Below are 12,764 nucleotides of genomic sequence, written 5' to 3'. Positions count from 1 at the left end.
TCATCTTACAGCACATTTATCCCTAAAGCCAGGGAGAAGACCTACACTCTAATAATGTACTATACAGCCCATAGAAACACTTGAAACAGATATCTCAGATAATGAAGACACAATCCCTAAATATTTATGGTCTCCTTATATAAATCATTTTGCTCGGGCCATGCCGATAAATGATCTCATAACTGTAAATCAGAAGAATGTTTCACAGAAGATTCAGAGGTCGCAGATGTTTGACCTGTGTGGATTAAGTACTCTGCTCAAATGCTTATGGGAGGTGTATTCTGACCGATAGGGGAAGCAAATACGGTTTGATATTTAGTAGATGAGGATAAACCTGTTATTTGTGGAGATAAAAACATCCTGTTGATGTTTTCGTCTGTGTAAACAGCTACTTTATCCTCGTCTACTAAAAGGTTTTCCATTGTGTAACCTCGTAAACTTAGACCCATTTTAATATAGTATGTTGTAGAAATAATATGATCAATGGTCGACTGGCTACCTTATTTGGACACAAATACCACAATAAAATATGCATAACAATATAATTGTTCTCACCTTGAGGCTGGCTGGGGGTCTCCCCAGCTGGATGCTGGGTGTCTGGGTCTGGATGGAGAGGGCGTTGTGGTTGTTGGGAGGTGTGAGGGTACTGGGGGATCTGGGGCGTCTGGGGGAGCTCTTGGGGGTGCTGTGGATGGTGGGGTTTGTGGGATTGATGAGGGTACCGTGGGGTCTGGGGGTGGTGGGGTATCTCCTGTGGGTGTTGTGGGTGTTGTGGTTGGTGGGGGTGTTGTGGATGCTGTGGTTGATGTGGTTGGCGGTGGTAGGGGTACTGTGGGATCTGTGGGGTCTGTGGGACGTGGGGCAGCTGCTGCGGGGGCTGAGCTGGCTGCTGGGGCAGTTTGGGGTGGCTAGGGTTTTGGGCCTCCCAGGAAACGCCAGTCCTCCTCAGCTCCTCTTCCTCCAGCTGTCTCAGGGAGATCTGCACGTCGGAGCGCGAGTATGTGTAGCCGTGGCCAGCGGGACAGATCTCCTTGAAATGGTCTGCAGGCGTACAGGGGCAAACAAAGAACCATAGAAAACATCATAAGGCCATATTCCCCCCTTGGGCTCCTGAGCTAACATGAAACGCTGCCAGACAGTAATTATGGGTCGTATTTCTGTCTGGTGTTCGCACCAATACCAAAAGCCATCCATGTAATACCATTATGTACAGCATGCCATACTGTAGTCTCTCCTCTGTGAAGGGGATTGGGTTTCAGCCATGGCCAGGGAGGGAGCTGCCAGGGCAGTGACAGCCGTCAGAGAGGCTATCACAGAGGGATGTGTCAGATGGGTGTGAACGTTTAAATTCAATTGGGATCGTTAGCGTTTAGAAAAAATCCCTAACTTAAAAACGATTTTTTCCCCCCCAGTGCAGTTATCACTAACTAGACGATAGGCTATAAAGGCCTGGGGAAATGTGTGTAATTGAAATAAAACCAAAGAGGAAGACGTGAACTTTAGGCTACTTTAGTAAATATGCGAGATACATATTACCAAGACACATGCGGTTCTTTGTGCCTGCCCACTCCTCTCTCCCTCGCGGTGGCTCGCTTGCTCTTTCTCTTCGCTCATGATGCGAATGTGTGTTCAGTCTTCGGTCTGTTGCGTGTAGAATATCCTAGCCTATTCATTGATGATAGGGCCCTGCTTTACTGAAGTTGCGAGTCACATGCAAGCCAAGAAATTGCGAGATACAACATTCCTTTTGGAGTTGACTCTCCACCACTACATCATAATCGTTAACAGTTGGGAAAATGGCAGAGAAAGGCAAGTGACAGCAGCGAAGTCCTGTACGACAATAATTTGAGAAGGTAAATGTGAAGGCGATAAAATGCAAACGTACAGTAAATGTAGTACAGGTGCAATGCTTAACCATCTGAAAGGGACGCACTGTGAGACCCGGGGATGGATGGGCGGAGTAGCCATGATTGCGGTAGATGGAACTGCATCACCCCCTAGTGGTCATAAGCAGGACCATATTTTGCCTTGTGAATTCACGTGCAATTGAAATATTTTTTTCTCAGCATTTAAACAAAGAAAAAAATTATGTTTAAAGATATATATTTGTTTTTCATTTGTCACATCCCTAGTTTCAGGGCAGTGCCAGGGGGGCAGTGTCAGGGGGGCAGTGCCAGGGGGGCAGTGTCAGGGGGGCAGTGTCAGGGGGGCAGTGCCAGGGGGGCAGTGTCAGGGGGGCAGTGCCAGGGGGGCAGTGTCAGGGGGGCAGTGTCAGGGGGGCAGTGTCAGGGGGGCAGTGCCAGGGGGCAGTGCCAGGGGGGCAGTGCCAGGGGGGCAGTGTCAGGCGGGCAGTGTCAGGGGGGCAGTGTCAGGGGGTCAGTGTCAGGCGGGCAGTGTCAGGGGGGCAATGTCAGGCGGGGAAGTAGAGGATCATGTAATACTAACTGACCTTTGAACTCTGGGCAGGAGAAGAGTGAGTAAGCGAGCCAGTGCCAGTGTGTGGAGGACTGACTGAAGGAAGGTAAAAGGAAGGGGATTGCATCTCTTTGTGTTGGCGCCCAACACATTTCAACAGGGGTGAATCCATTACAGTTAAATAGTATTGTACCCTGCCTGACCTGGAACACAGGCCTCCATGACAATTTTATAATGGACAAATAATCTCTGGAATATAGATACCAATACTGACAGCACTGTGGTTAGGTGCAACTGTAAATGCAAGAAGTACGGATACGATGAAGTCTCCTAACTGATCTGTCTAATGCGGATGGAGATGGGGGTTTAATTCCACATCAGAGCTCTAAGTCTGACAGGAAGGCAAGTCAATGTGCTCCTATTACGACTAATAATGATTCTGGATGCTCTGTGTTCAACACGGCTCTAACAGCTTGTCACGCCATACAGATGTAGGATCTTAATTTGATCCCCCTTTTGCAGGACAACTTCCTGCAATGCAGGAAATGTAAAGTGTGTAGCGTATTTGAGGTTTAAAAAGGCTTTTGAAGTTTGTAATTTCCACTTTGAAATTTCAGACTTGATTTATCAACCCCTACCAAAATATCCATGAATTATAATCCACATTATAATTCACATCTCCTGTAGCTGCAGTATTATTTTCCTGCTGTAGCAAACTGTTTCAAATGAAGATCCTTCATCTGTACAAAAGTCAGTGTCTGGCGATGACAGGGTCATCAGGCTGTATGTGGACTGAATCTACACATAGACCAGAGCACTAGTCTGGCATAGCACCATGGAGGTCTGGCTCTCTGATATCTGATCTATGACAACCTCCATGAATCACTTGCCAAAACGGTCACTGCTCTAAATAATGGTCTTTTCTTTGTCTTTGAAGATAAAATCGGCAAGAAAAAAGAGGATGACAACCACAGCCCATGTTTGATTTGGCTTGACTCGTTTTTCTTTCTTTGGGAGACATAGCTGGACTATTACTGACGTTTCTCTCCAAGGGCCTGTGTGATAACACACGATTCACTCCCACTATTATAATATTATACAGTCTCAACATATAAAGGTTCTGTTGTTTTGATCTTATTCCACATCAAACACATTGGGTTATCTTTGAACTGCAATACATGACCGGCGGGCTATCGAGGCCAGTATAATATAGTGAGTGAAGCCTGAATGACAGTTGTGTTGAGTAGCATGTACTGTATGCTTTCATTAACATCACAATACGCAGCCTAAGATCCCACATTTCGTCCCGCTGTTAAAATCCAACCCAGCCAATGAATGTTCACCAAGTGAATCAAACTAGAAATATTTAACCAGTTCATCGAGGTTGTAGTGTTGAGAGAGCGGGAGAGAGATTAAGTAAGAGAGAGAAATAGAGAACGTGGGTGTGGGGTTAGTGTGTGTGTGGGTACCTGTGTCGGGCAGAGGGCACCTCTCGCAGGCCGTGCCCCAGGCCTTGCCCACACGGCTGCAGCAGCAGATCTGTTTGGTAATGTGCTGAGCGAGAGGCAGAGAGCAGGTCCCCACTGACGCTGAGCGGTAACACATCCCCCTCTGGTCCGACACAGCCTTGTCCGCTGTCAGAAAAAACATATACAGGCCTCAATGAGACAGACCTCACAGACCAAGGAAACACCATAAGACAGACAGACCATCAGACGTAACATCAGGCAGTAGGAGTACTCACAGACACAGTGGCTCCTGGCAGGGTCCAGCATGTAGCCTGGTTTACAGGTGCATCTGTAGCTTCCTCTGGTATTCAGACACTCGGCGTTCTTACAGATCCCGTTCATCAGACACTCGTTGATGTCTGAGAAAAGAAGGTTGTCATCGTGAAACAGGAAAGGGCCTTCCCCAAACTGTTGCCACAAAGTTAGAATCACAGAATTGTCTAGAATGTCATTGTATGCTGTAGTGTAAAGATATCTCTTCACTGGAACTAAGGGGCCTAGCACGAACTACGAAAAACAGCCCCAGACCATTATTTCTTCTCCACCAAACTTTACAATTGGCACTATGCATTTGGGTAGGTAGCGTTCTCCTGGCATCCGTCAAACCCAGATGGTGAAGCGTGATTCATCACTCCAGAGAACAGGTTTCCACTGCTCCAGAGTTCAATGGCAGCGAACTTTACACCACTACAGCAGACGCTGGCATTGTGCATGGTGATCTTAGGCTTGTGTGCGGCTGGTTGGCCATGGAAGCCCATTTCATGAATCTCCCGACGAACAGTTATTGTGCTGACGTTGCTTCCAGAGGCAGTTTGGAACTCGGTAGTGAGTGTTGCAACCGAGGACAGACACTACACGCTTCAGCACTCGGCGGTCCCATTCTGTGAGTTTGTGTGGCCTACCACTTCGCCGCTGAGACGCTGTTGCTCCTAGATGTTTCCACTTCACAATAACAACACTTAGAGTTGACCGGGGCAGCTCTAGCAGGGCAGAAATTTGACAAAATGACTTGTTGGAAAGGTGACATTCTATGACGGTGCCACGTTGAAAGTCACTGAGCTCTTCATTAAGGCCATTCTACCGCCAATGTTTGTCTATGGAGATTGCATGGCTTCGTGCTCGACTTCATACTGTACAACTGTCAGCAACGGGTGTGGCTGAAATGGCCAAATCCACTCATTTGAAGGGGTGTCCACATACTTATAGATGCCCTTGATGACATATGATAGATGACATATGATAGATGCCATAGATGACATATGATAGATGCCATAGATGACATATGATAGATGACATATGATAGATGCCATAGATGACTTTTGATAGATAAGATATGATAGATGCTATAGATGACATATGATAGATGCTATAGATGACATATGATAGATGCTATAGATGACATATGATAGATGCCATAGATGACTTTTGATAGATAAGATATGATAGATGCTATAGATGACATATGATAGATGCTATAGATGACATATGATAGATGCTATAGATGACATATGATAGATGCCATAGATGACATATGATAGATGGCTTTTTTTAACAATATAATACATCAGAGCAGAGTGGAATGACATCATTAGATAGTGTGTGAAATGCACGTGAACTGTGTACACACACAGACACTCTATTGTATTTGTTCTTGGTATCTTGTCAAATCTTTTTTTTATAAAACAGAGAGAGAGATAAAGAGATGGCTCTTTTCTTGAAAGACCAGGGTAGTTGGAAACGGAGCAGAGATGGGTATGTCTTAGATTAGCATCTCTGTTCCTACAGTTTATTTCCCACACTGTGACCAAGGTCAATGCATCCAATAAGCTCACGTTAGGAAATATACTAGAGGCAGAGAGTGTTTTTCCCCCTCAACCATGTGTGGAAAGGAGGAAAGATAGCGTGATGGTGAGTGGCGTTTGTTTATGTGTCCATTCAACAGCAGAGAGCTGCGCTCCTGAGTCACCCAGCCAACCAGAGGAGGTAGCTAGTGGCCCAGGCAGGAGGCAGGAGAAGAGCACCACATGCCTCAGCCTCTTAGTCATGCCACCACATTGGGACCATGCAGGGTTTGTTTTTTCACAGAGTTAAACAAAGAGTAAATCATTAGGCCTTTTCCCATTGCCGTGACGACTGGAACCTGACAAGCTGCCATGGCAGATTTTCCCAATAATAATGAATCTGCTCTTGTTTTGCTGGTGTGCTAGCCGGTGGAAATAGTGAGCTTATAAGGGAACAGGCAGGGTCTGGGGAGTGATGGGAGGCAAAACAAACTATCATGTGAGTACAGGCCTCTCTCTCTCTATATATATACAGTCAGCTCCAAAAGAATTGAGACAGTGACACATTTTTTTTTGTTTTGGTGCTGTACTCCAGCACTTTGGATTTGAAATGATACAGTAACTATGAGGTTAATGTGCAGGCTGTCAACTTTAATTTTAGGGTATTTTAATCCGTTTAGAAATTACAGCACTTTTTGTACATTTTAGGGGACCAAAATTATTGGGACAAATTCACTTATAAGTGTATTAAAGTAGTCAAAATTGTAGTACTTGGCCTCATATTTCTAGCACGCAATGATTACATCAAGCTCGTAACTCTAGAAACTTGTTGGATGCATTTGTTGTTTGTTTTGGTTGTGTTTCAGACTATTTTGTGACCAATTGAAATGAATGGTAAATAATGTATTGTGTTTTTTTTGGTCACTTTTATAGTAAATAAGAATAGAACATGTTTCTAAACACTTCTACATTAATGTGGACACTACCATGATTATGGATAATCTTGAATGAATCGTGAATAATGATCTGTGAGAAAGTTACAGACGCACAAATATCATGTCCCGGAGACATGCTAACCTCTCACCATTAAAATAACAGGGGAGATTAGCATTTTTGGGGGATATGATATTTATGCCCTTTGGGGCTCACTGCATATACACAAAACATTAAGGACACCTGCTCTTTCCATGACATAGACTGACCAGGTGAATCCAGGTGAAAGCTATGATCCCTTATTGATGTCACTTGTTAAATCCACGTCAATCAGTGTAGATGAAGGGGAGGAGGCAGTTTAATAAGGATTTTTAAGCATTGAGACAATTGAGACATGGATTGTGTATGTGTGCCATTCAGAGGGTGAATGGGCAAGAACAAATATTAAAGTGCCTTTGAACGGGGTATGGTAGTAGGTGCCAGGCACACCGGTTTGAATTTGTCAAGAACTGCAAACGTTGCTGTTTTTTTCATGCTCAACAGTTTCTTGTGTCTCTCAAGAACGGGTCCACCACCCAAAGTAAAACTTGACACAACTGTGGGAAGCATTGGAGTCAACATGGGCCAGCATCCCTGTGGAACGCTTTCGACACCTTGTAGAATCCAAGCCCCAACGAATTGAGGCTGTTTTGATGGCAAAAGGGGGTGCAACTCAATATTAGGAAGGTGCTCCTAATGTTTTATACACTCAGCGTACTGAGTGTATACAGTGCATTTGGAAAGTATTCAGAACCCTTGACCTTTTCCGCATTTTGTTACATTACAGCCTTATTCTAAAATGTATTAAATAAAAATGTTACCTCATCAATCTACATACAATACCACATAATGACAAAGTGAAAACAGGTTTTTACAAATTTGTATGTATTAAAAATGTATTAAAAATAAAAAACAGAAAAAACATATTTACATAAGTATTCAGACCCTTTGCTATGAGACTCGAAATTGAGCTCAGGTGCATCTGGTTTCCATTGATCATCCTTGAGATGTTTCTACAACTTGATTGGAGTCCACTTGTGGTGAATTCAATTGATTGGACATGATTTGGAAAGGCACACACCTGTCTATATAAGGTTCCACAGTTGACAGTGCATGTCAGAGCAAAAACCAAGCCATGAGGTCGAAGGAAGTGTCCGTAGAGCTCCAAGACAGGATTGTGTGGAGGCACAGATCTGGGGAAGGGTACCAAAAAATGTTTGCAATATTTAAGGTCCCCAAGAACACAGTGGCCATCATTCTTAAATGGAAGAAGTTTTGAACCACCAAGACTCTTCCTAGAGCTGGCCACCCGGCCAAACTGAACAATCGGGGGAGAAGGGACTTGGTCAGGGAGGTGTCAAAGAATCCGATGGTCACTCTGACATGGCTCCAGAGTTCCTCTGTGGAGATGGGAGAATCTTCCAGAAGGACAATCATCTCTGCAGCAGTCCACCAATCAGGGCATTGTGGTAGAACGGAAGCCACTCCTCAGTAAAAGGCACATGACAGCCCGCTTGGAGTTTGCCAAAAAACACCTAAAGACTCTCAAACCATGAGAACCAAGATTCTCTTGTCTGATGAAACCAAGATTGAACTCTTCGGCCTGAATGCCAAGGTTCACCTTCCACCAGGACAACGACCCTAAGCACACAGCCAAGACAACACAGGAGTGGCTTCGGGACAAGTCTCTGACTTGAACCCGATCGAACATCTCTGGAGAGACCTGAAAATAGCTGTGCAGCGACGCTCCCCATCCAACCTGACAGCGCTTAAGAGGATCTGCAGAGAAGAATGGGAGAAACTCCCCAAATACAGGTGTGCCAAGCTTGTAGCGTCATACCCAAGAAGACTCGAGGCTGTAATTGCTGCCAAAGGTGCTTCAACAAAGTACTGAGCAAAGGGTCTGAATACTTATGTACATGTGATATTTTAGTTTTAAATTCTTTACGAATTAGCAAAAATTTATAAAAACCTGATTTTGCTTTGTCATTATGGGGTATTGTCTGTAGATTGACGAGGGAAAACAACTATTTAATCAATTTTAGAATAATGCTGTAACGTAACAAAAAGTGGAAAAAGTCAAGGGGCCTGAATACTTTCTGAATGCACTATGTGTGTGTGTGTGTGTGTGTGTGTGTGTGTGTGTGTGTGTGTGTGTGTGTGTATATATATGTATATATACACTGCTCAAAATAAAGGGAACACTTAAACAACACATCCTAGATCTGAATGAAAGAAATAATCTTATTAAATACTTTTTTCTTTACATAGTTGAATGTGCTGACAACAAAATCACACAAAAATAATCAATGGAAATCCAATTTATCAACCCATGGAGGTCTGGATTTGGAGTCACACTCAAAATTAAAGTGGAAAACCACACTACAGGCTGATCCAACTTTGATGTAATGTCCTTAAAACAAGTCAAAATTAGGCTCAGTAGTGTGTGGCCTCCATGTGCCTGTATGACCTCCCTCCAACGCCTGGGCATGCTCCTGATGAGGTGGCGGATGGTCTCCTGAGGGATCTCCTCCCAGACCTGGACTAAAGCATCCGCCAACTCCTGGACAGTCTGTGGTGCAACGTGGCGTTGGTGGATGGAGCGAGACATGATGTCCCAGATGTGCTCAATTGGATTCAGGTCTGGGGAACGGGCGGGCCAGTCCATAGCATCAATGCCTTACTCTTGCAGGAACTGCTCACACACTCCAGCCACATGAGGTCTAGCATTGTCTTGCATTAGGAGGAACCCAGGGCCAACCGCACCAGCATATGGTCTCACAAGGGGTCTGAGGATCTCCTCTCGGTACCTAATGGCAGTCAGGCTACCTCTGGCGAGCACATGGAGGGCTGTGCGGCCCCGCAAAGAAATGCCACCCCACACCATGACTGACCCACTGCCAAACCGGTCATGCTGGAGGATGTTGCAGGCAGCAGAACGTTCTCCACGGCGTCTCCAGACTCTGTCACGTCTGTCACGTGCTCAGTGTGAACCTGCACTACCTGAGCCACTTGAGCTGCACTACCTGAGCCACTTGTGTGGGTTGTAGACTCCGTCTCATGCTACCACTAGAATGCAAGCATCGCCAGCATTCAAAAGTGACCAAAACATCAGCCAGGAAGCATAGGAACTGAGAAGTGGTCTGTGGTCTCCACCTGCAGAACCACTCCTTTATTGGGGGTGTCTTGCTTATTGCCTATCATTTCCACCTGTTGTCTATTCCATTTGCACAACAGCATGTGAAATGTATTGTCAATCAGTGTTGCTTCCGAAGTGGACAGTTTGATTTCACAGAAGTGTGATTGACTTGGAGTTACATTGTGTTGTTTGTGTTCCCTTTATTTTTTTGAGCAGTATATATATATATATATATATATATATATATATATATATGTGTATATATATATATATGTGTGTGTGTGTGTCTTTGTGCGTGCATGTGTGTTGGTGGTATGGGGGATTAAAAGGGGAACAAGTTTAAGGTCATAAATAGCTGACTTCCCCATGACCTATCCCCATGACCTATCCCCATGACCTATCCCCATGACCTTTCCCCAAGCCCCTCTGTTAGTAATGATGTAAACAGGCCGACTCAAGTGTAAGCAAATGGGCGGACATGGTTTCCTGTTTGGGTGAGCCATGGGGCACATAAAGAAGACGCAATGGACAACTCATGTCATAGGGTTATACATTATGAGCTCTGACCAAACCGTATCTCTCGGGGAAACGGAACTCTGCTAGCTCTCACTCAGAGAGACAACAACACTGCTTGTGGAGGCGACAGGGACTATAGGGATGTAGAGCTGAAGGCTGAAGTTTAACGTTAGGCTCAGCCTTCCTTCATCACATGGGGTCTGTAATCCAGGGTCAGGTTGACTCCAGATTAGTGTTAGTGGTACAGTCTGGTCGGGGGTAAGAGATTGGAACTGACAGCCTGTCATGACCTGCACTAATCTCAACACCTATCTGACTTCATGGTTGGTCGCTCACTCATTCTCCAAGAGACATTCTCTGTTATTATATACGCACAGATGGAACACACATAGACGTCCATCAGAGCCCTCCGACAGGTTTCTCAGGATGCCATTGTTATTGTAGTAATGACGCGGAATGATGACTCCACCCAAAGAGTCCCCTGACTGCGCTTAAACTGACAACCTGCCGGCCCTGAACTCACCCGACCCTTCATTTCTCACTTTTTGACGGCAGGGCCAAAATAAGCTTGTAGAGGATTCACATAAACAACCAGCATAATTATTTACTGTCATTGTAAAGGAAATATCTAGTACTATTGGAGTGGGGACTGGCAGGTCCTCTGTGAAGACTGAGGTGTTTAAATCTTTTGAATCAGACACTAAACATAAGTCAAGAAGCGAAAAACCCATCCATTTGAGGATTTGGGAAGAATAAGTGTTCCTTTTCCAAATCTTCTCAGATACATGTAAGAATTTGACCGGTCCTTAGCTGGAACACCTGTCAAATCTCAATCCAAAATGTGAGAGTTCAGTGACCAGCCGGAGGAAGACGACAGCACCATCCTCAGGAGATAGGTACTCAGTGTAAAGCCAATTAGTACACAGCTTGGCCCACTAATTGCTTTGTGTCTTCCTCTATATAGGTGTGCCAGGAGAGGAGCTGGGGGAGAATTGGGAGTAGAGGCGGGGACCTGTGAGGACGTCGGTATTTCCTACCTCAAAGAAAGTGTCTGTGTATGGGGTCTCTCTGTTAACCAAGGCAGGCTATAGGTAGAGAGAAGTGTTCCTCCTGTAACTTTTATGAGTAGACGATAGTCTAAAGACAGGAGTAGCCGTTTGTTGTTTTGTTTTCCTTTTTTGGCCACGGCCTTTTGGTCAATGGCTTAGTTTCTGTTTATTTATTTTGTTCCGCAGGTGTTTCAGAGTTGGACGTTCCCTGTACGGGAGTTATTTTTGTCAGGTGAAAGAAGACCCGTTTAGTAAACTATACAAAAGGAACCACAACCACTGCCTCTGGTCTGTTCATTTTATACCTCCCGCCTGTGTTAGGGTGCTTCGACAAGCTGATCCGATCACAATAACATCTCGATATAGGCTAACTAACAATATGACTTCCTGTCTATAGAGATTTAAGCCCCCACTCACAACAGAAACAGCACATACTAAGTTTATGACAGTGAGGCCATAGATGTCCACTACATAAGCAGCCCTATATATATATTCATGGTGACTCCAGCTGACCCAGTTTCTCTGGAGTATTTGAAAGATAAGGGCCTGTCCGGAGGTCACAAAACAGCTTGTGTTTCTGAGGGGACATCTTATCTGTGACGCGACGCCCACTGTACGCCACCGAGCCCAGCAGCAGGGGTAGAAAGAAAGAGCAGGGTGAATCACGTCTGTGCTCAGACACAGGATAAGACACAGTACTTTTTCTCCTCCTCTGAAATACAGAGCAAGAAGCTCAAGGCGAGGAGTCACGCTTTGGCAAGGAGGACACCCGTTTGATAATAATGACAGAATCCCTGAAAAATCAGCTTTTTGCCTCCTTGGCAGTTGTTCTGAGGGGTAAAATAAAATAATTTTGGGGAATGGAGCTCCAGCTGAATTGGAACAAGACTTTGAAGCTGGCCAGTAAATATTGTGAATATCTGTCAGTTTGGTTTTTCAGCCTCCAAAAATGAGGGACTGCGAGGGGAGAACATCTTGAAGTGATCAGAAAAAGCCAGCTGAATTAAAGTCAGATAAATTACTTTACTGGCAACTCTTGACACCCTTTTGGACAGCATAAAAAGTGTCTTTGTCCACCGCTTTTTTTTATATAAATGCGAGGAATGCAAAATAATTTAGCATATCAATAACTCTATCACCACAAATAAGAAACACCCACAGTATCCACAATACACTCTACTACAGTATTTGCCATGCAACTCAGAAAACTTGTTGAAATTTACTGTTGATGATGACCAATCTAATAAAATAAAACGAATCTTCTTGTTTTACATTGTGTGTATTCTTTTGTCTGGGATGTGCATTTCAAACCATTATAACATCTAAAATGATCTGTTTATGATCGTACACTCCATAAGGTTAAGTATGCAATGACATCCAGATT

At 44.5% G+C, this 12,764-nt stretch overlaps 1 protein-coding gene across 3 annotated transcripts in view; it reads right to left on the bottom strand.

Annotated features, from left to right (window-relative positions):
• The window catches only part of LOC115162343 (latent-transforming growth factor beta-binding protein 2), a 157,764-nt gene that overhangs the window by 37,417 nt on the left and 107,583 nt on the right, over positions 1–12,764 (bottom strand). For all 3 annotated transcript variants that reach the window (XM_029713550.1, XM_029713549.1, XM_029713551.1), the window contains exons 10-12: positions 4,160–4,282; positions 3,885–4,049; positions 556–1,041 (exon numbers count right to left, since the gene is read on the bottom strand). In XM_029713550.1, coding sequence (XP_029569410.1) covers positions 556–1,041; positions 3,885–4,049; positions 4,160–4,282 — 774 coding nt within the window. The remainder of the gene's footprint in view (positions 1–555; positions 1,042–3,884; positions 4,050–4,159; positions 4,283–12,764) is intronic.

Source organism: Salmo trutta, chromosome 25, assembly GCF_901001165.1.
Source record: "Salmo trutta chromosome 25, fSalTru1.1, whole genome shotgun sequence".
NCBI lineage: Eukaryota > Metazoa > Chordata > Actinopteri > Salmoniformes > Salmonidae > Salmo > Salmo trutta.
The sequence above is the reverse complement of the archived record's forward strand: the minus strand, read 5'-3'. Positions and strand labels throughout refer to the sequence as shown.